Source organism: Porites lutea, chromosome 1, assembly GCF_958299795.1.
Source record: "Porites lutea chromosome 1, jaPorLute2.1, whole genome shotgun sequence".
Classification (NCBI taxonomy): Eukaryota; Metazoa; Cnidaria; class Anthozoa; order Scleractinia; family Poritidae; genus Porites; species Porites lutea.
The window spans coordinates 36,956,210-36,978,741 of NC_133201.1; the positions used below are offsets into that span (position 1 = coordinate 36,956,210).

Sequence of the window (22,532 nt, forward strand, 5' to 3'; positions counted from 1 at the left end):
TTTTGCAAATACCATCTATTTGCATTTTCAGTCATCAAAAAAATTTAATTCCTTAGTCAAGTTTAAAAAACAGCATGACAATTACGATGATTCCGTTTGATAAGGGAGGTTACAGTATGCGTTCTTGTTTTGCCTTAGCCATATATGCTTCAATTTTGAAAAAAAAAAAAAGCTTTTTGTCCTTTTGCCAAAACCCGGGGTGGGGGGGGGGGGGAGTAGGTACTCCATATGCTTGTAATGGGCTACATGGGGGTGGCCCCTCCCACTCAATTACGATGATTCCGTTTGATAAGGGAGGTTACAGTATGCGTTCTTGTTTTGCCCTAGCCATATATGCTTCAATTTTGAAAAAAAAAAAAAAGCTTTTTGTCCTTTTGCCAAAACCCGGGGTGGGGGGGGGGGGGGGGGGGGGAGTAGGTACTCCATAATTATGCTTGTAATGGGCTACATGGGGGTGGCCCCTCCCAAAAGGGATACCTTTTTCATTCTCCAGGTATCTGAAAGGGTTGTATAGGGATTTCACAAGTTGAAGTCCTTGACAGGGAAATGAAATCTGTCATTTTGGTCTGTAAAAAGTCCCAAAAGGGCTAACAGATGAATTTAATGCCATGAAAAAGTCGAGAATACGTTCTGGTTTTGTGATTTATTCATATTTAGACGAACGTGCCTTTACAGCGGTTAAAAGGAATGCAAAGTTCTGAACTAGGTATTTTAAAATTTGTCAATAGAAGAATTAAAGGGATATCTTTTCTGTAAAAAAATGATAAGCCTCTCTGTATAAAACTGTGTTGACCCGGGGGGGTGGAGAGAAGGGGGGCTAAAACAAACAAGATGAAGATCGAACCTAACCTGACTATTTATTTCCTTTTCTATAAAAACCGAAAACCAAACGTGCATTAAGAAACCACAACTGTTAGGGACTCAAAAAGCGAACAGATCTAAAAAAGACAGGTAATAAATCTTTTCCTAGCCTGCGAGAGCATCCGTTTTTTTTGGCTCGAGAGGGAGGAAAGAATTTCACCCTCACTCTACCACCCACGGGATCGCACGACTGGCACCTCGCACAGAAGCGATACCCGGAAGTAGGTCGACGTTCGCATGCTTTGCAGTCAACAGCGCAAGATGGCGACTGATTGAATATTTACTATTTGCCCAATCTTCGAGGAATTGCTAGGAGCCAAAAGACCTAAAGACCTCTGATCGAACGGTAAGTGAAATTGGACAATAAGGCGGCCAAATTTTCGCACAACGCCGGCTACACAATGTAAAGACTGTAAACACGTCGACCGACAATACAGTCTTCACAAACACCCGATCGAGTGCATTTTAAGTCTTTCCAATTGGCCAAAATTTGGCTGGGCAATATACAACAGACTTTTGTTTAATTCGCTAACTTATCTCTCACCAGTAACGACACTTACTTTCGATTTTCCAAAAAAATAGCTGCGACTTTGAGCTAATCCATAAAAGCGGAAGTTTCATTGAAAATGCAACAACCTCAAATTACAATGCGGAAATCACTTTTGCTTTATAAACTCACTGATAACCTTCACTATCCGATGAATTATAGCTTTAAATTTTCTTCTCTTGTCATTAAATCGCATCAAGAAAAGTACGTGACAAAGGCTTTTATTTGGTGCGTGCAGTATTCATTCGCCATCATGTTTGACAGCGCTTTTAATTTTAAAAACATATATGTTTGGTTAATGAACATTCAAAATTCCAGGGCAAATAGTATGGCTGGCTACACCACCGACAACAGCCTTCTGAACAAGGGTTTGTAGCAGGCAGAAACAAGACAAGATCAGAACGAGCGGCAACCTCGTTCTCAGTGTAAACTCCTACTAGTCCCTCGTCTCGCTCCCGAGGGACGAGTACGAGTGGAAAAGAAGATGACGATACCGCTTGTCTTCTTTAGTGGCAACGCGTTGTTATCAGTGAGTGTGTGCTCGCTTTTTGGCTGGTGGATTTCGATCGTTTTCTTGGCGAGACCTTGTACATTTCGTTCGGATCACGTGATCCCAAGGCCTCAAGCAGTTTTGTGATACCACAGGTTACCCACACAATCTGTGTGTGTAGCCGATGTTATTTTACAGTAAATGTACGGATTTATCTTTTGCCTCACCCATAGCGATATATCGCTAAGTATGTACACCTACTTCAGTAAAGGTTGCTTTGGGAATCATTCTTTGGTCTTTGAAAGCCATTGTTTAGTGGTCAGCCAAGCAAAGCTTTGCACTGTATTCTGTGTTTCAATGACCAAATTCCCAAGCAACCTTTATTGAAATAGGTGTATATAAATCAATGCTGTTAAATAAACGTTGAATTACGTTACCTGTGTATATACTTTTTGAGCGATTTTGAAGGAGTTTGAGTTTGCTTGAGTGACCACTAAACAATTGCTTTCAAAGACTAAAGCATGATTCCTAAAGCAACCTTTATTGAGGTCGGTGTACATACTTAGCGATATATCGTTATAGCTCGTTATGGGTGACGCAAACGGTAAATCCAGTACATTTACTGTAAAATAACATCGGTTACACAGACACAGATTGTATGGGTACCCTGTGGTCAGACCCCGCCTTACGGACACCTCGTTAATACGGACACTTTCTATGACCCCCTCATTGTCGGTATTAACTGGGTTTGATGCTGTTGCAAGTTACCAACGCAGACCAGGAGCCCATAACCCGGAGTGAGCAACTTCCCTGCGCTCACGGCGTTTTCACGGACCAGTTTATTTTTAGAACGTTTTTAGCTCGAATTTTGAATATCTTTTAAATTCCACAAACCAGTCAGCAAAACTTACTGACCTAAAAATGATATTTTTTGCCTTTTAAAAACGTTTAGTTTTCCTTTTTGATATCTTGTACTTCGAATGGGCTCATAAACATAGTGGAGATTCTATTTTGGCGAGAAAAAGTGCCTTAAAATGATGCTCGCTCCGGCTTATGGGCTCCTGCGCTGACGTAATACAAGGACCTTTACCTCTCCCTTTTAAAAGTTGCTTAATGATTTTTTGGATATGAGGGGTCATATCTGATCATGACTCAAATTTTCCTGTCTCCGATTCTTGAATACATTTTTTTTCGACCCTTTAAAAGTAGCTGAACACATTAAAAACTCATCCTAACGCTTATATGGGTTTGTTCCCACAGGGTTGACCAACACTTGTAGATGGAAGACAAACAAAGTGTTCATTTCTGCAAAACTTATGCCAGGCCCAACTGGCCGTACGAAGATTGGACGTGCATAGAGAAGGAAGTTGATGTGGAGGACGATAGGCTCTCTGGTACAAAATTTGATGAGCCAATGCCTGTGTCGGACATTTCGACCATTACTTCTGATGATCTTGCAGCTCGTGATAGTACAACACGCTCAGTAGAAGAAAACGTGTTACAGAAAACAGACTCTGTAGATAAAAATGACCAAGACACCCAAGATACTTCAACCGAAGCTCTAGAAAGCTATGAGCCTGATCACTGGTCATATGATCTCTCTGAACCCCTTGATGACGACTTACCACTTTGTCAACTACTTCGGTTCATAGAGCCAGAGTTAAATTACAGTGGAGCCCAGAGTAAAAAGATATTTGAGGAGATAAACGAGATGATGAGAAAGACGATTGAAAAGTTAGAATCTTGCTATCTTGTTTTCAAAAAGTGCTCCCTTATTCCAGTTGGTAGCGTCAACGAAAATACGAAAATTGGCAAGGCTGATGAATTTGACTATGCCGTTGTTCTTCCATACTTCGAAAGCTTCGAGAAACTTTTCCCCATAATTTTCAAGAAAGACGAGTCCCTGTTGTATGACGACCCGGCTTATGTTGCCCTGGTAGATGATATTGCCTGGGGTGGTGATACTAAGCACATCAAAGAAAACTTTCAGGCAGCAATGAAGCAAGTCTGGTCCCTTTACAGGGAGGATTTTCTCCCCGAGGGCTGGAAACTATCCGAATCAACCTGCCATGGAGACGAACAAAGCATCGCGAGGACAGTCCATCTTGTTCGTTCATCGGATGGATTTATTGTCAACATCGACATTTGCTTTTGGATACCTATTCACAAATCAGTCCTCGAAGAGAAGGGCTCTAACGTTGAGCAAAGGGACTTTCTCTTGAAAAATTGCCTTGACGGAGAGATGAAGTTATTCGCCTTGCTGCCTAAGGACCGTGACATAGAGTATGCTTTAAACTCGCCGCGCTTTGCTATGTCACTAAAGGAAAGGGAAGAGTTAAACAAGTATGGACCGCTGAATGGACGCATCCAGTGCTACAAGTTTGCCAAATGCATTGCAAAGTTTTTTGTTCCTTACATTCAGAAAAAAGAGAACTGCTCTTTCTGTTTAGACGGCCTTGTCTCTTCGTTTGCTCTTAAAAACATAGTTCTCTACATGGCAAATAATTATCCAGATGATAAGATGTGGGCTGAAGATCAACTTGGAAACAGAGTTTCTGAAGTCTTTGCCATTCTCAATTTCTGTATTAAAGTTAATTGCAGTCAAGTATCGGCGTTTTTAACACCCTACACTATACCACTGCGCACGCATTCAGCCAAATATGATTCTGGAAAAGGCGTGCTTATAGAGAAGGGTGCTGACGGGCTTTACGATGAGGAAGATCACTGTCTTCTTCCAGAAGTGGAGAGATTTGAGTCGCTATTCACAAAAGACCTTATTTCCAAGAAGATTTTGCAGAATTACTTCAGTTTTCTCCACGAATATAACTGGTGTGTACCCGAGGTATTTGATCGCTTGACCGAGATGTTGACAGGTTTGACCGAGAAAGATGATGAGGAAAGGAGAGAATATGCAGAGAATCCTGGTTGTCTGTGTTTTCAAACGTTTACAGCCGAAGACTTTGCACTATAAAGTATAGCTGTGAAAGCTAATTACCTGAATAATAACAGCTTTTTTAAAAAATAACTTCCAACTTGGTCCTGTAATTAAGTCGTTATTCACACAGAGAAAATTGGGAGGACTTCAGTTCGCTACTGGGCAGGTTGTAATGTCCAGTACGGATTGACGAAACTTTTATTTTGCTAACTTTAATTTTGAATAGAATAAGAATAATTCTAGAATAATTAATCATTTGAGAACTGTGTATTTGTATTTGGTTTTGTAATCTCCAAGGCGATTCTTTCTTATCTGTGCGTAGATTTTGACAGACCGCACGAGCAGAGTTCTGCATGGGTAGTAGGACAACCTGGAAAACTGAAACCAAGGAAGAAAGGCAAAGGGCGCTTTCCATTCAACCAAAACTTTCGAAAATTTAAAAACAGCGGCAAATGCTATAGGAATTTCCCGAGAACTTTTGAATTTCTGAAATGTGAACCATTCAACCGAAAATTCTAGAAATTCTGGGAGCAAAAATGAATAGAAAGAAAACTTCCGGGAAAAAAATTTCGAAATTTGGGTATACCTCGCGAGGTTGTCCTCTTTTTTGGAAATTTTGGGAAAATGTTGTTCCATTTGCTACTGGAAGTTTCCGAAAATTCAAAGCGGACATTTGGTTGAATGGAAAGAGCCCAAAGTCTTTGTACGCATTAGCCTACGCAGCATGGGGGCTTTGGTCAAACGCGCAAACAAGCCAAGGTTGGGACATTGAAACTGCGAGGAGATTGGCTTCCCCGCTCGTTCGCGCGCTTTTGCGGCTTCGCCGCTCAGTAGTGCGCGCGACAAAACCGCCATGATACGCAGGCTATGTACCCATCGAAAGTCCAGGAAAGTCCTGGTATTCCGGGCTAGGGTCCAGGCTTCACCTGAATGACTACAGCTCTTGCTTGATTGCATGCAATGAACCGCACTAATGCCCCGGGGGAACTCAGACCAATGTAAAAGGCCAGGGCTGGTGTGCTCGTCGGTTGTTTCAAATTAAAGCCAAGGGGAGACATGGGAAGTTCTCAAGCTTTACTTGAACCGAAGAAGACACCGTCTTAAAGAAGACGAGAGAAACGCTGCCAGTAAATGTAGTTTGATAAATCTCTGGTGCCGAAATCTGCAGTTTACAAGACCGGCAAGTATCCCCTACCTCTCTTATGGGATCTCTTTCCCCCAGCATTAACCCAGATATAAAAGAAATGTAGATCTGTAAAATGTTCTATGTTCTACTTGTGAAAAAAGGTTCATTGAGTTAGGTGTAGTGTTTTGATTGTAGGGTCTCATTAATTTTGGGAGATCAATTTCGTTCCTTCAGCCGAAAATTGAAGGAATAAAGTATCCCTCGGACAAGGATTTACCCGGCGATTTTACCAAATTCCTTGGCTGACAGTTTCGTTCGTCGGCAGAGAAAGGTATTTTTCAAGACGTTTCCTAGAACAGCGCTTTATGGGTTGCATAAGAACTCTTGACAATATCAACAATAATTATATCTAAAACGGGATAATAACATTGGGCCCCGTTGAACGAGATATCATTCTTGAAGCCTCCTATATTTTTCTATTCTGTTATCTGTACACGGCCCCCGAAATGATTCCCAACCCTTAAATAATCCCCATTTCTCTTCACGTCGACAACGAAATGACCCCGATTAAGTCTTGGAATGGAATGGTACTCCGCCAAGGAATTATTACCACTCTGATCTGTTGTAGTGTTTACGTTTATGCGATTTTTTAGCGTTTTTGTCATCTAATCACCTTTATGTCTACGTTTGCATCTTTAACATCATTTTTAGCATTTAACATCCATGTAGTTTTCTCCATAACCTGGACTATAATCACCTAAGTCATAAAAATGAGTGTGTTTCTTGATGTTATTGGTTGCAGTTCACGGTGTTACTAAAAATATACTAGACTTCGTGTGTCAAACAATGTTTTCGTCTAATCCAGTTTAAAATCAAAGTGGAATCCCAAATTAATGCCATTAAAGAATTCGGGCAGGTGAAGATTATTAGTTAGACTTTAATTAATGTTGTGCACTTTGCTCGATCCATAGTTCTAGGATATTATTCCATTCCTAAAATTAATTGGGGATCTTTTCGTGGACGTGAAAAGAAATGGGGATTATTTCGGGGTCGGTATCATTCGGGTTGATTTGGGAATCATTTCCGGGGCTGCACATATCCCGGTACACTTCTTAAATGGGGTTGAAAAAGATTACACACCCCCCCCCCCCCCCCCCCTCCACCCCACGTTCCCGCCTCTTTCCTACTACAGAGACAATACATGTAGCGTATATGAGGAGGTTATTGATACCACGTGCAAACATCCATCTGTGATTTAAGTGATAGCTGACAAAGCTACTTTCAAATCACAGGTAAGGATATGAAGAAGAGGAAAGGAGAAGTGGTTGACCAGGAGGGAAACATTTTGAAAAAGGCAAAGGTCTCTGACTTCGCGGAGGCGGAGGAAAACAATAACAACAAACATAGTCAACTGGTACGCACTGTGAAAGTGTTATTACAGAAAGAGCAAACAAGGTTGTCTGGTATGTTGAAGGTCTATATTCAATGCATGTCTTGTTGTTTTGAGGTACATGTATGGAATTGGAATTGCAATTTTGTGTCTCAGATGATGTGTAAAAGTTGTATCCCCGCTGTTCAAAGTTAGATAGCCCTATCCGCTGGATAACTCATTATCCAGCGGATGAGTGTTAGGGAAACCAGTTACAGTATCCACAAAAGAGAGATTTATCCAGTGGATAGCGTTATTCACCCTTCAAACAACTCAGTCAGGCCCAGCTCACTCACAGTGGCCATTCTTATAGACAATAAAAAAGGCATTTACCTCGTGTACCTGACACAGGTGACGTAAAACAAAAGAACAAAACCAGGAAACATTAAGGTGACTCGACCCAGTTTTTTTTGGGGGGGTACCATCCTACTTTGAAGCTCTCTGGTATCCCCACCTTTACTTTTATCGTAAGTCTAACACATACAATGGATAACATATAGATCAATCGGATCTTGTTTCTTTGGGTAATGTCGACCGAGGTATCGGTCGATATAGCGGTCGATATAGCGGTCGACAGTCGGTCGACAGTCGGTCGATAGTCGGTCGATAGTCGGTCGACAGTCGGTCGACAGTCGGTCGACAGTCGGTCGACACTCGGTCGATACTCGGTCGACACTCGGTCGATACTCGGTCGATATAGCGGTCAATAGTCGGTCGATAGTCGGTCGACACTCGGTCGAGACACGGTCGATGGTCGTTCCAGATGTGTCTCGGCCGATATAGCTTTTCGCTCGCCGACACTTCACCGACACTTCACCGACACTTCGCCGACACTTCACCGACACTTTGCCGACACTTCGCCGACACTTTGCCGACACTTCGCCGATAGTTGGTCGATACTTGACCGATGTATCGGTCAGTAATTGGTCGACACTCGGTCGATGGTCGGTCGACACTTGGTCGATAGTCAGAAGATAGCCGTTCGATATATCGGTCGAGAGTCGGCCGATAGTCGATCGATATATCGGTCGAGCTTTTTGTCGGTCTGTATGGTTTTTAGTCCGTTATCAATAGCCCTGGAGAAGAAATTGGAGCAAGATTACTGAAATATGAACCGATTGCCCCCATTTACACGTGGAGATTCTTGAAAAATTCGCATTTATGGACATTTTTGGTCAGTTTTTAGTCCAAACTACTCAAAATTAAACATGAAAGCATGCCTTTCTTTGCAATAGCATCCCGTTTTGTGACATTTTTTGGTACGGGCATGCCAAAAAGTCTTACCCAATCACTTTAGACTTTTCTGCTTTTTTTTTTCGCTTTTCCTTTTTCCCTTGTTTTTGTCATTTTTTGTATTTTCCTTGCTGTAAGTTGAAATCATTCCCACAATAAATGAATGTGTTCAGTCTGCTGGATATTTTGTCACCTTCCTCGGCGCATTATCAGCGCGTTTTATCAATAACTGATCGTTAAACAAAGGACTGTTCCCGTCTTCAATGCAGAAATATATAAGTTTAATTTGTGGTCTCTGCACAAACGAGAACTCGGCGTGATGAAGCAGGTCCAAGCCCGATAATAAAAGATGTGTATTTAAAGCATGTCATGAACTGCCTTTTCCTATTCATTATTCTTCCACTTCGGGACTGCGGGAGCACTCGTTTCACTCGTCGTTCTTTAAGTATTCTTCGACTGCGGGACCACAGGAGCAGCAGATTCAACTTAGGCTGAGACAAGTTGTGTTTAACAGCTAAAAATAGGACGATCGGTGATGATACAAACTGGAAAAAAAAACGGTTACCATGTCCTTAGTTCCCAGTGCTCTTCGGTTCGCTTCATAGAGTAATCGCGCCTCGCACTGCCACATGTTCCCCCATCGCATGATAACAGTAATTAATGACGTCTTTGCTTAGAAAAAAGAGCCATTAGACTCACCTGATAAATTAACACATGACTGATATTCGAACGACAGTTGATCGATATACCACCGACAGTTGACCGATACACCACCGACAGTTGACTGATATACCACCGACAGTTGACCGATATATCACCGACATATGACCGATAGTAAGTCGAGGTGCGTCGTCGAAATATCGACCGATACTCGGCCGATAGTCTTTCTCACTATCGACCGACTATCGACAGACTGTCGACCGACTATCGACCGCTATATCGACCAACTGTCGACCGACTGTCGACCGAGTATCGACGGACTGTCGACCGACTATCGACCGATTGTCGACCGAGTATCGACCGACTGTCAACCGCTATGTCGACCGCTATATCGACCGCTATATCGACCGATACCTCGGTTGACATTACCCACAGTAAACAAGATCCGATCAATCTACAATATCACAGAAAATTTTTGGCGATCGGAGTAAATGTCACGTGGTTATAATGCCACGCCCCTTTGAGGTCTGAGTCGAAAATCTGCTGTTGCCGGCATTTTTTCGTGAAAATCTCTCGGCTACACATAGTGTGCATTAATGCCTTGCACTGAACAGAGTTTCACCAAAATCGCAAAGACCCAATTCGAGAAATTCAGCAGTTTCCAAATTTAGGACATAATTTATGCGAAAATGATAAGTAATTATATGTAATTTTACCCTCGGTAACTTGAATCCTTGATAACTCAAACCTCCCACTAACTCGAAGTAATTTTTGTTTCCCCTCAGATCATTTCTATATAAAGTTACCCTCAATAACTTGAACCATGTTTTGAGCGCTTATAAAGTCAGGAAAAAAAACAGTGTACAAAACATCCAAAACATTAAATTCTGAATTTACCATTGACGTGCTGTAGGCTTATAGCTTACTAGTGGAGGCTAATGTTGTTTGTCACAAAATAATGTAACATGAAACAGCTTTGCTTCTCAAAACAGTTAAATGCATGCTCTATTTAGGCTTTGTTTTTTTATGTTACGTTTTGATTTATATCCCAGAAGCATTGTTCCATTTTAACTTATCATTTTTACAGTTAAATGTGATCAATATGTTCACAATACTGTAAAAACTGGTTTTTCCCTTGCTTTGGGCTATTTGCCTCGAGTTCCCAATAACTCAAACTCTCGATAACTTGAACTTTTTTCAATTTCCCATGAAGGTTCGAGTTATCAGGAGTTGACTGTACTTTCTTTTATCACAGTATAGTTAGTCAGTAGAGGCTCTGGTTGTTCCAACGTTGGATAGCGCTGTCCACCAGATAAATGGCTATCCATGGATGAGTGTTAGGGAGATCAATAAATATTGCATTATCCACTAAACAAAGATTTATCCAGTGGATAGCATTATCCCCCTTTCGAACAACTCAGGGTCCAGGTTACTTAGTCAGGGCTTCTGATATTTCGCGGAAAAAAAAGCAAAATTTCGCGGGATTTTCAGGGGCAAATTCGCGGAAAAATCGGCCGATTTCGCGGGATTTTCGCGGGAAAAAAGTCAAAATTCGCGGAACAATCGGCCGATTTCGGGCGATTTTCGCGGTAGAAAAGTCAAAATTCGCAGAAAAAACGGCCCATTTCACGGGATTTTAGCGGAAAAAAAACAATTTTCGAAGGATTTTCAGGGGCAAATTCTTAGGAAAATCGGCCGATTTCACGTGAAATTTCGGGGGGAAACTTCGCTAAGAAACAATCAGTAAAAAACAGCCGATTTCGCTGGGTCTTTTTTTGGCAAATTTCGCTAAAATCGATCAATTTTGCGTCGATATGACCAGCGTTGGTGAACGTTTTTTTTAACAGGGATAATCATTTGCTCTTTCAACAACAGTTCGCTCGAGAAATGAGCGAATGTTAAGGCTATTAACATTATGATTAGTGCCCAGTTTTTCGCAACATTCATCTAAAAACGCCTGGTAGTTTTGGGACGTTGTTTACTCGTTGCAGTGACAAAGTTTCAAGCTAAATTTGAATTTTTGGGGTGAATAAAACCGGTGTAATAGCCAAGATAAGTATTAAATATGTTTTGCCGACATGTATTTGGAAATATTTCTGGCGAATTTTGCGGTATTTCGCGTTTTTTTGGGAATTTCGCGGGATTTCGCGGAAATACCAGAATTTCGCGGGTCCACGACCGCGCGAAATATCAGAAGCCCTGCTTTACCTTAGTATAGTTACAGTGAGTAATGTCCTTGTGGCATTTATTTTGGTGATATTATTTTTATTGAGGTTTGTCCAAGCTACACGATGCACTTAAAGAGTCACAAAACAAGGAAAGACTGACAAGCATTGTCCAGGAAGGTGGAGAATTTCATGAGGTTTTCAAGATTTTAGAAGGAGGCCGACACAGTCTTTCCCAGCTTGAGGTACATGTATTACTGTAAACGTCTATAACGCTACCGCAAACTGAAAGTCAAAATTGATGCTCTAAAGTCACTATTGGATCTTTATCATGTACAGTACATGTACTGGAATGCAAAATCTTATGACTTATCAAGCTGTCAAAGGTACAAAAGTAGCCATTCATTTGAGAGAATTTGCATGAAAAGTAGACTGATAGATTTATTTTACAAATTATAATATAATTATTTTATTCCAGATTGCTTAGTAATAAGCTGTGCTGCCTGTAAAGCCTGGAAACTACAATAATGATTGTACCATTTTCTGAGGAAAGTCAATTGATCTAGATGATCTTTAGAAACCAGCTTTGCAATAGGGTGAAGTTGATCTCAGTATTCTTTTTATGTTAAGGCTGCTGTTTTGCACTTACAGACTTTAGAAATCAAATTAAATTACATTTTTAGTTCTATTTTTGTACTGAAAGCCTGTCTGATCTGTTACATGTACTCAGAAGAGCAGTCTCAATTTGCAGTTATTTACATGTATAATATCAATAAAATTTTCTTCCTCAGATCCAAACATGCCTGGAAATCCTAGAGAGTGTTCTGCTCTTTACTGCAGGAGACAAGCAGTTATCTACCAGAATAGGGATGGCAATAGTACAGCAAGTGCTGCAAAACCATATGAAACTTCTATACACATGTCTCCATCCAGGGAATCCCCCTGATGTTATCATGACTACTCTGAGGTTGCTTACAGCCATGGTAACACAAGGAGTGACAGCAGCAAGAGAAGTTCAAAGGTCATTTGATTTTACTTTGAAGGCCATTGGTGCACTACCAAACAAACGTGACCCAAAGGTTAGTAACATGTGCCCTACTAAGGTCAGAATTGTATGAAATAAACCAGAGGCAGTCCTGCTCTGGCCTCTTGCTGGATTTGTTGATGCAGTTGTCGCAAGTTCAAATCCTCGGCCACACTTGTATATTTGTAAATACTCAACTGGTTGGGGTTTTTAATCCTATTATGTGCTATTTTGATTTTTTGTTTCTATTATTATTTGAGTGGAATGTTTATCAACTAGCTGGATAAGCTAAGTGCACTTTCCACTATAAACAAGTAATTTAACCTTTTATATTTATCAAGTCTTGTATTTTCAGGACCATCGAACAAGAACAAAACAACAACTTTACTATTCCCCATATTACTGTTACCCATACAACAAAAGAACAAGAATTAATTTACTGGTACAATATGATTGTAACAAAAGTAAAAATACTAAAAAGGGTTTTGACACTGCTTATAAATAATCAAATATGTAGGTCATAAGAATAATAAATTTTTATAAAGAAAATAGTTCCTGATAATTATAAAATTGTGTTGGTTTTTTAAAGCAAATTTGCCTGACATAGAATAAAAAATGTTATAGAATAGTGTAGGAATAATATGCACTTTTGGTATTATTTATATTAACATTATCAATGATAATTCTTAGTAAATACCAGTAGAATGATACATGTATGTGTGGAAAAAAGAGTTCAGAAAAAAAGTTAATTTTTCAAGTTCAAGAAGGGAATTGAACCCACAAACCTTCTAGACACTAGTCAGATGGTTTAAATTAACATCTAAGCCACTGAGAACACTGGTGATGAGCAGGTCATTTGTGGGCTGACATAATTTTGGCATTTCACAGTCTTATTATGTCAAATGAGCACATGAATCTTGCATGAATATTTGAAACTTTCTGTCTTTTTTAGTCAGCTCAAGATGTAAGGACATGCTTCATTTACTTCTGTCTTTCATTTTTGATGTTTGGCGACCTAGCTGTCGTGAAGCAGATCCTAGAACTCAAAGGTATGTAACCTATCCATTGTTTTGTTTATTCTTCAGGAAATAATTCAATATTTAATTTTCTTTATAAAAATTTGTATTGTATTGTGCATGCACTAACATCAAGCACCTTCATAGAATATTAAATAATAAATAAAACAGCCATTTAGGCCTGCACTTAAATGTTTTGAAAATAAACTGATGTGTGGGTTTGCAAAAATTAGACTACATGTAAGTTAGCAGCCCCACCTCGTGAAGGGCAGGTTATAGATCTATGCAGCATTTTTCCAGTGTGGTAATTAATAAAAATGTGTCTAATAATTTATCGTTGAAATATAGTGTAGCGATTTTAAGTGATATAATGTAAGCAAAAACATGTGTAGTCAAATTTGTAATCATAGCTTGGGGATTTCAAGCAGTACAAAACAAAGTATTTTTGGAGTTACATGTTGTACGTTTGTCTTACTTGTCTGTCAAGTTTTTAGTCATCTAGGATGATCAGACGACTGCAAATACGGATCCCTGTTATTACACTGTACATTACTACAATTTTAGATCTCTTATAGACTTTGATATGTGTTCTTCATATTTGGAACTATTTTGAGAGTGTTTTCATAAGGGTAGAGAAACGCTTTTTATCACCTGTAATCTATATTTAAACTCATGTGAACCTGATACTCAATTTGTTGAAGAGTCTGGTCAAAAATTGAGACTCACAGCAGACTGACTAATCACTCTTGAACAGTACTGTGACATAGAACCTCTGCTGCACATACATGCTTGTTTCTTGAATTCATGTTGTTCTTTCCTCCTTGCTAGGATTCCTTCAATCAATAATGAAAGGACTGTCGTCTGATGTGCCTCCTGTGGTTCATGTTGTCTTATCCACTCTTCAAACAAGAGTAAGTGTCCTTCAACACTACAGAGCAATACCATTATTTTCATCAGTTTGTCCTTATTAGTTTGGTTTATTTAACTACAACTACATGAAAACCCTTTTAGCTCATGCACTGTGACTTCAGTACTGTAAATGACACATTACTTCATTTAGTGTCTACAAGCAGCGGCTTTTAATAAACAGGAAGTTGATTTCTTACACATGTATTTTGCAGATTGGGAGGTTCAAAGTAGATTACACTTACATTAGTTATAGCTTATTGTTTTGTAAATTAGGTGATAACTTAAGGTACAAAAAAGGTCCCATCTTGTTGTCCCAGATGAGTAGTTTTTCTTGCTCGGCAAGTAACTGTTAAAGCTCACTTGCCCCAACTAAATCATTAGCTAAGACTGCAAGCAAGCAGTTACCCCAGGCTAGGCAAGCAAAAACGAATGAGATTCTTGCCGAAAGTGCAAGCTACGTGTACAATTCAAGTTTTGTTCAGGTGCTGTTATTATTAATCTTAATAATGATAATAAATTATTTTTTTGATGGAATATTTTGCAATATCAGCTCAGTTGTTAAAAAGCAATAAAGTTACTAACTTGGAACAAATGCCGCTGAATGGTAGTCAACAGTTACCAGCACTATACAAACAACTTATGGATGGAATCAAGCAAAACTGACTACGAGAGAACGAGTGGACAACTGACAATTTGACCAATGGTAAACAACTGTTTAACTGTGACAATAGACAGATCGAAATGCACCAATAACATTACGAGTCTTCACATCCCATAACATCATGGCTTAACTGACAGACGACCAATAACACTGCCAGTCAGGACAATAACCAGAGTATAATATCTTCAACTGACGTGATTCAACTCACTTTGACTCTGAAGATGACTACCATACAGGTTGTCGAACGTCATTCACTGTCAACAACAACAGTCCTATTCAGGACTACGTTCACCCAGACGATCATACTCAACTCACTTATGAAATGATTCCTGGGTTCAAACCTTTCACATTATTTTTTTTTTTTTGGAGACAATAAGATATCGATGTGCAATGTTCTAGAAAAGGATGAGTCATTTAAGTGTACTGTCTTTTGCCTCTAAGGTGGTGCAAAGTACTGGGATATCAAAGAAAACAAAAGTACAGTTCTTTAATTCTTTTGTGCTTACACAACTGGCCAATCTATACCAATATGCTAAAGATTCTGAGGAAGAGAAGGAGCAGTCAATACGCCAAGCAGTGCACGAGATCTTACTGAAAATTTGTGGCTCATTCAAGTTTGGGATTTGTTTTTCTAACACCTCTGGTGCATTTGCTACTAAGTATGCGTTAATTTTATTAACATGCTGAACAGTGTTATATATAGTTTAATTTAATACATGTATGGAAGAGGGCCTTTGAGGTTAGGTTGCTTCATGCTTCCTTAATAGCATATGTAGACTCAAGACCACTCCTAATGATGAAGAAGATGCAGAAGACTGCACTAGTCAAAAGGCTTTCTTGGTTTTGCTTTTAGCACAACATACCCAATCTTGGAAAGCCGTTCTGCAGCAGAAGCTACTGTATACTGTATTAAAAGCCACTTTAGTGCTTATAACTCCTCAATGTTTACAAAATGTATCTTAAGGGTAGTTTTTCTTCTTCCTTTTTTTTTTGCAAGGTGGTGACATAAAACCATGCAGCTGAATTTCTGGCAAACTCTCGAAGGGTTAATGGGCAAATAATTTCCAATATCTCTCTTTTTTTCTCAGAACCAACAACCCAGTGTTGTTGAGATTCCTTCAGAATTTATCTTCTGCGATGGTCAGTGATGTATTGGTCCAAGAATTGGTGATAAAAGTGTTATGCTGTTGTCAAGATATTGTCAAACCTTTTCTCTCAAGTTTGACAGTGACATATGAGCCACGGCTTTCATTACCTTGGGTATCAAACGTGAATTTGTTGACAAAGGTAAGCAATATTTCTACACGTATTTACTATGGCACATCAAACATTGTTTTCACTTCAAGTCTTCTGGGTGATTGCAATTTTATTTTCAGATTTATATGGCATTGCCACAGCCTTCACAAATGATAGAGAAAACCATTTTGAAGATTTCTTCACGAGTGATGCCATCATTTATAAATGTGGTCATACCGCCTGGAATCAGCCGAACAGTACTAAATCGTGGAGTTCAGGTAAGTTAATCCAAACTCTTAGAAATTTAAAAAAATGAATTTGTAAGAACTTAATTTTACCTAGTAATTCTTAGCTTCCACATTGTTCTCCGTATTCTTATTTTAGGTCTCACAAAGCACTGTACATGATGACAAAGCAGTATCGGATAATGTTCAGTTTAAAATTTGCCCATGTTTGACAAAATCCCACCCGCGGTTAGTCATTTTGACTGGCGTGGGCAGATGAAATACCAAAGACTACCAATTTGAAGCATTTTGATTTGCGCACACACAGGCTTAAACCCATTTGTTTCTAAACCGCCTGTAACCGCCCGCGCAGATCCATTTCCCTAGTACCGCTTGTGACGTCATCAGAATTACTAGTCTTTAGCGCCAAATAGTGATCATAAAACGGCTCTACTAGTTTCAAATGGTATTTTTCGGAAAACATTCCCTGGGCGAATGGGTTAAAGAAATTAACCAACAGTCTGTCTGGTTTGTCTAACTAAACTTTTCGACCTATGTTGGTGTGTCTTTTTCTAAAAGAAGACTTATTTACATTCCTATAAATCTTGGTTTTCATCTACTTATAGCAAGAATAGTGCCATACTGCTTTCTGCTATTCACAGTGTACCATTGTAAATGCTGTGATAAACGACGATTCGATTTACAGGATAAAAAAAACCTTTCACACACAAACTTTCGATTCCATCGCGGAATCTTTTTCAAGTGATGGGTTTGGGCGTTTTTGCACGTGATTTATACTGTGAATCACGTGACAAAACGATTGCACAAAAGATTCCGTGATGGAATCCAAAGCCTGTGTGTAAAAAGTTTTTTCCTATCCTGTAAATTGAATCGTCGTTTATTATATCACTATGACTGGAATAAGTAACCCTTTTTCGCTAAGATTGTAAATGCTATTTGAATTTGAGTATTCATGGCTTTTCCTCCACTTCTACAATAGTTCGTACGGCACTGATCAGTTTTCTGTAAACTTACACACGTAATTATCATATTGCCTTCTCTTCAGCATGCAAGTTCTCTGGTAAAGCACACAACTCTGTCCTTACTGGTAGTGATCCTTGACAGAGCACAGAACACTGCCGAGTGTCTGGCTTCCAAGATTGGCACAGCAGTTGATCCTGAACAGACAGAAACAACTTTGCAGCAGCAATTTAGAGAGGAGGTTCTCAAGGCTTTGCCTGATCTTAAAACAGTCATCTCCTTGAGGCAGAATCTTATTGTTGGTAACTCAAAAGAAGATGTCGAGAAAGGTTTGATGCTTGTCACTAACAACTTCATCGCTGACAACTCTTTCCTAAATCTGTACATGAAAAATAGCCGGGGTGTAGCACAGTGTTGCACATAATATACCGACATTTCCAACATGTTGATCCTTCACAAGGCGAATGATAATCTTTTCGTTTGTGTGTTAGCCAGCAGAAGCAGGGTTCTCAATTGAAGCCGTAACCCGTAACACCTGTCACGCGGTAAGTGTTACGGCTGTCAAAGCGTATCGACCAGTAGGTCAATATCAAATGTACATAAAAGAACGTTTTTTTGAGTAAATGCCTTTGTAAAGTATTGACTGTTAGTTGCTTTTGCAATGTACCTTTCTTCGGTGTTAGTTGTCAAAATTAACAGCCTTTCAGCAGACCAAAGACTAACCGAACAATCGTTATGCTTCGCGAAGTCTCTACAACCTTGAAATGGGGCCGCCATATTGAATTTGTACATTTGAGCCCAGGCCCCTCGCAGATGTCATCTTTTCACTTGCAAAAACATGGCCGCTGCAAAGCATTTCTGAGCATCTGAAATCCAATTATTCCCGGGGAAGCATGTCATTCTATTGAGAACCCTGATCAGGTGCTTTATAACGCCTTGCAATAGATCATTAAATTCGTACAAGAATTTAGGCATGATACCTACAGTTTTTAAAGCATCGCGCGCTACAAGAAACGTGACCTGTGCTACAGGAATCGCATAGCACGCAACGCAAATCGCCTTCTTCTGAAGGGTGGTAACTTGCTTTTGAGTGGTGATGTATTAGCCATACACCCCTTAGATGCATTAGGTGGATCCATCCATCATATCCATCCATCCATCATATTTGTAATTTGAATGGAGTATATGTGCAGTTTGGCATTAAGAGGGCTTAGTAAGAAGTAAGTAATGTGACGTTCCTTTCCTTTTCTACAGATGTTACAAGTCCTACCATTCTGCTTGCGCAGACTCTTAAAGTAATCCATGGATTCCAGACGCTCTGGCCTTCAGTCCTCTCACACATGGACTTTGACCTTAAGAAACTGTTACCAGGGCAACAGGAGATCAATTTTCCACCTATCGCTCAACAGTTGACTTTACAGATTCTCCTGGAAACGCCAGCTGGGAGCTTGAAGTGGTATCAACAGGTGACGTTATTCAGAGAAACACCGGTATTGTAAAAGATTAGTGATTGTAGTGTTTCTTCATTTGCACACGTAACATTCGCCATAATGAGAAGGGAACTGGGACCGAAATGCGTCCTGTAATTGTTTTTGGCATAGTTACTGTAGACGCGCCTGTCAGCTTTTGGCCAATAGGTTACTTCGGAGTGTAAAAAACCCTCACTTTCAAAACGACGCCAAGTACACAACCTTTCTTGTGAAAATGGGTTTTATTTGCCTGAGAATGAAAACTCATTTCCATATTAAAGGCTGAGCATTTAACCTCGTTTTGATACAGAGGCCCGCAGGAACTTGGAAATGGCCTATTTTTTTAGCCCGTCCTTAGTAATAGTCCTAGAAGTCCGAAATGAAAGTGAACTCGTTTCTAACCCTTTAAGCCCTGATGGTGACCAACACCAATTTTCTCCTAACGATATCCGCACCTTGTCAAGAGATAAGGTTATGAGAATTAATGAAATGATCACTAAAGAGAAAATGCTTTAATCTTTTATCAAATTCTATCAACTTATTCTTTAAAGAAATGTATAGAGATCAGTTTGGAGAATTGGTATGCGGATATTGGAGCTTAAAGGGCTAACGTGGCGAATGTTGATCGAAGGCTGATTCAGTTAGCTTAAGAAATACGATCTGTATTTTGTCAAACACCCTCTGATAGGAGTGTATACAACTAGCCCCCTATCACGACTTTTTTTTTTTACACATTTTTCTTTTATTTTTTTTTAGAAAGCAAAGAGTTCAACATCGTTTGTATACTCAGTTCTCAGTTTATACACATCAACACAAAGTGAAAGCATCAAGAACAAAGCTAAGGAACTTCTCTGGAAGGTTAGAGAAATTGTCCTAGTAGAAAATGTCATGAACATAGATCAAAGACAATGCTACCAGTCCTTTACGTTAACGCCATGTTCCATCACACACGTTTTTCTTTCTTTCAAAACGGTGTGATAATATATAGATTTAGCCAGGGCTAAAAGCGAAGCTCTCGATAATATGTATAGTTTGTTCAAACAAAATATAAAATCGTGTAATGCTAAGCGGCGAAGGCAACGCTGGAGAACGGTGAAAAACAACAATGGGTCTAATTAGCACAAAAGCAACTTTGCACGTGCAGCACACTTTTTATGTACATTTCTTTGCCGTTGTTTTGCACGACTACAACGTGAGACTTCCAGAAACGTCTTAGTCACACGTTTAAAGGGGGAAATGTCGTACGTTTTCTCGTTCACTTTTTTTTCACTGCCGCTCATTTTCACCTTGCATTGGTGGCCGCTAACAGTTCTCATTTTGTCACCGCCGTTACAAAATTTTCATGTTGTTCTTCCAACAAAAAAATGTCTCCTTTGTTTTTTATCTTTCGCTCTAGATCTCTGTCGCCCTTTTTCTCGTTGACCTTCGCTGGCCTGCCGCCTACTTTCTCTTTTTCTCTGTGTTTCTCTTGCTCTGTGTTCCAAATTTGTGGACATGACGATTAATCTAAGCTTAATACTTTAGAAAGCACGGATACAGAGACAATTGCCGCTTTCTTCTTCATTGGCTCTTTAGTTGTCTCTGCTTTAAAAGACGCGGGTGGCTATGCGATTTACCGTCAAAATAACCTCGAGTTGCATTCGGGTTGCCATACCTGTTGATTGAGTATCTCCGCTGTTATTTCTCTTGCATAAATGTGAGGTAGAAAAACTGCTTCTTGTCTCCTCAGCTTCTAAATGAAAGTGGACTGGTAGAGAGTCACACTTATGAAGTAGACGCATGGTTGATTCAGCTGCGAGAAAGTCAGACGCATGATGGACAAGCAGATTCACTTCTGAGGTTTCTAGATGAAGTATTCTGTGCAGTGGCCGCTGAACCATATGAGTACACAGACATTGTAATAGAAATGCAGGCACAAGCAGCAGCAGCCGAGGCTAGTGTGGCACAGACTGGGGTCGAGTCATCACAGTGGAACATGTCTAACACAAGGTCTGTCAGAACTGTAGTACGCAAGGTTGTATAATTATTGAAACATCTTTCATATCTGTTTTCGTACGTAGAAATCTTTCAGTTAAAGACCGTCTATCCCGTATTAGTAAAATTTTACTAGTATACGGTCGTAAATTGGCTGACGTACTCACTATCGGTTTGTAGATACTGAGCGGTAAAAACTGGGTCATTGACCAATAAATACTCTGTTCTTATTTTTTCTGTCCTTGCGATAGAACAATGGTAGAGCTTAAATGAAACGATTAGAAGGCGAACTCGAGATTTCTTTCGGCGGTTAGTGGACGAGTTACAAAGCCAGCAGTTAAGACGCCTTAGACCTTCAAAATGTTGGTATGCGCAATTGTATAACACTTCTGACTCCTGTAACTCCCAATCAAAACACCCATGGATAAAATCAATATCTTACTTACTTCGTTCGAAATTCTTTTACCTTAAGGTATTTCTTCTGTTTCAGACTCCCCGTCAGTCTATTGCTCATTGGAGCGTTAAAACGTTATTCTGAACTTCTCTGTAAAGTGAACAAGCATGGTGACCAGTCAGCTGCGAGTAATATAGGTGGGTACTTTACGTCACAGTGTTGTTTTAGGAAAACATACCCAAGTACTGAGAAACCTCTATAATACAGTCTTGCTAGGTCAAGTGTACCCGTATAGATTCTATAAATTGATTCCCAAGTACTGAGAAACCCAAAAACCCAAGTACTGAGAAACCTCTATAATACAGTCTTGCTATGTCAAGTTTACCCGTATAGATTCTATAAATTCATTATAAATGGATTCAATCATTTGCTGAAAATGGTATGGGCATAGTGGTGAGAACAGTCCCCTCCCACCAATGTGATCTGGGTTGAAATCCCGACGTCGACGCCATATGTGGGCTGAGTTTGTTGTTAGTTCTCTCCCTTGCTTCGAGAGGTTTTTCTGCGGATACTTTGGATACTCTCCTCAAAAACCAACACTCCCAAATTACAATTAGATCACGGACGCCTTTTAACGATTTCTCAAGAACCCTGTAAGTGCTTCGCGGGTTAACAAATTACAAATTACAGTTTATAATTAATGGAATCCGTTAGTCGTTGTCAATATCACATTCATTTCTTCATCCTTGCATACGTAATGAGCAGTGAATTTACACGAGTGATGAAAAAAATTTCTGCTAGCTTAACTTTGTTTTTGAGTTCAATCTGTATTTTCATCGGAATTTTCATCCATTTAAAATGTGAAAGATTTTTCAGTCTGTTCCAGTACAAAGAAGTTGTAGACTCACATTTGCTACTCATTATGCATGCAGGAATACAGATTTGAATTTAATACCAGTGGCGGTAGTGACCATTGCACTGTGGATTCACGGCTTTTAAAATAATCAGTTCGTTCGTAGAATTGAGGGGTACGCTTGCCCTTACTTATCAGTAAGCCGGAAAGATGAATGTCGTTGGTTAGATCCTAGTATAGGAAAAAGAGAGAAAAAACGCGCTATGCTACCATTGCTATTGGCACTACATTTTGCTTGATTTATTGTAGGTGTTATTTATCTCTTACAAACTTTACTTATATTTG

At 39.7% G+C, this 22,532-nt stretch overlaps 2 protein-coding genes across 2 annotated transcripts in view; both read left to right on the forward strand.

The window, feature by feature from the left end:
- Positions 1-1,079: 1,079 nt before the first annotated feature.
- LOC140949542 (uncharacterized) lies at positions 1,080-6,015 on the forward strand. Its single transcript, XM_073398705.1, has 2 exons — positions 1,080-1,207; positions 3,159-6,015. The coding sequence occupies exon 2, from the start codon at positions 3,178-3,180 to the stop codon at positions 4,867-4,869; it is 1,692 nt and encodes a 563-aa protein (XP_073254806.1). The 5' UTR covers positions 1,080-1,207; positions 3,159-3,177; the 3' UTR covers positions 4,870-6,015.
- Positions 6,016-7,208: 1,193 nt separating this feature from the next.
- The window catches only part of LOC140929141 (nucleolar pre-ribosomal-associated protein 1-like), a 35,334-nt gene continuing 20,010 nt past the window's right edge, over positions 7,209-22,532 (forward strand). Inside the window, exons 1-13 of the mRNA XM_073379016.1 lie at positions 7,209-7,422; positions 11,555-11,691; positions 12,238-12,525; positions 13,423-13,519; positions 14,315-14,397; positions 15,498-15,715; positions 16,145-16,343; positions 16,433-16,570; positions 17,583-17,826; positions 18,752-18,963; positions 19,723-19,824; positions 20,696-20,955; positions 21,431-21,531. Of these exons, the coding sequence (XP_073235117.1) occupies positions 7,260-7,422; positions 11,555-11,691; positions 12,238-12,525; positions 13,423-13,519; positions 14,315-14,397; positions 15,498-15,715; positions 16,145-16,343; positions 16,433-16,570; positions 17,583-17,826; positions 18,752-18,963; positions 19,723-19,824; positions 20,696-20,955; positions 21,431-21,531 (2,242 nt within the window). The 5' untranslated portion in view covers positions 7,209-7,259. The remainder of the gene's footprint in view (positions 7,423-11,554; positions 11,692-12,237; positions 12,526-13,422; positions 13,520-14,314; positions 14,398-15,497; positions 15,716-16,144; positions 16,344-16,432; positions 16,571-17,582; positions 17,827-18,751; positions 18,964-19,722; positions 19,825-20,695; positions 20,956-21,430; positions 21,532-22,532) is intronic.

What these genes read in the sequence shown, in the direction of transcription:
- LOC140949542 (XM_073398705.1), top strand. Translation starts at nt 3,178, where the DNA reads ATGGAAGACAAACAAAGTGTTCATTTCTGCAAAACTTATGCCAGGCCC.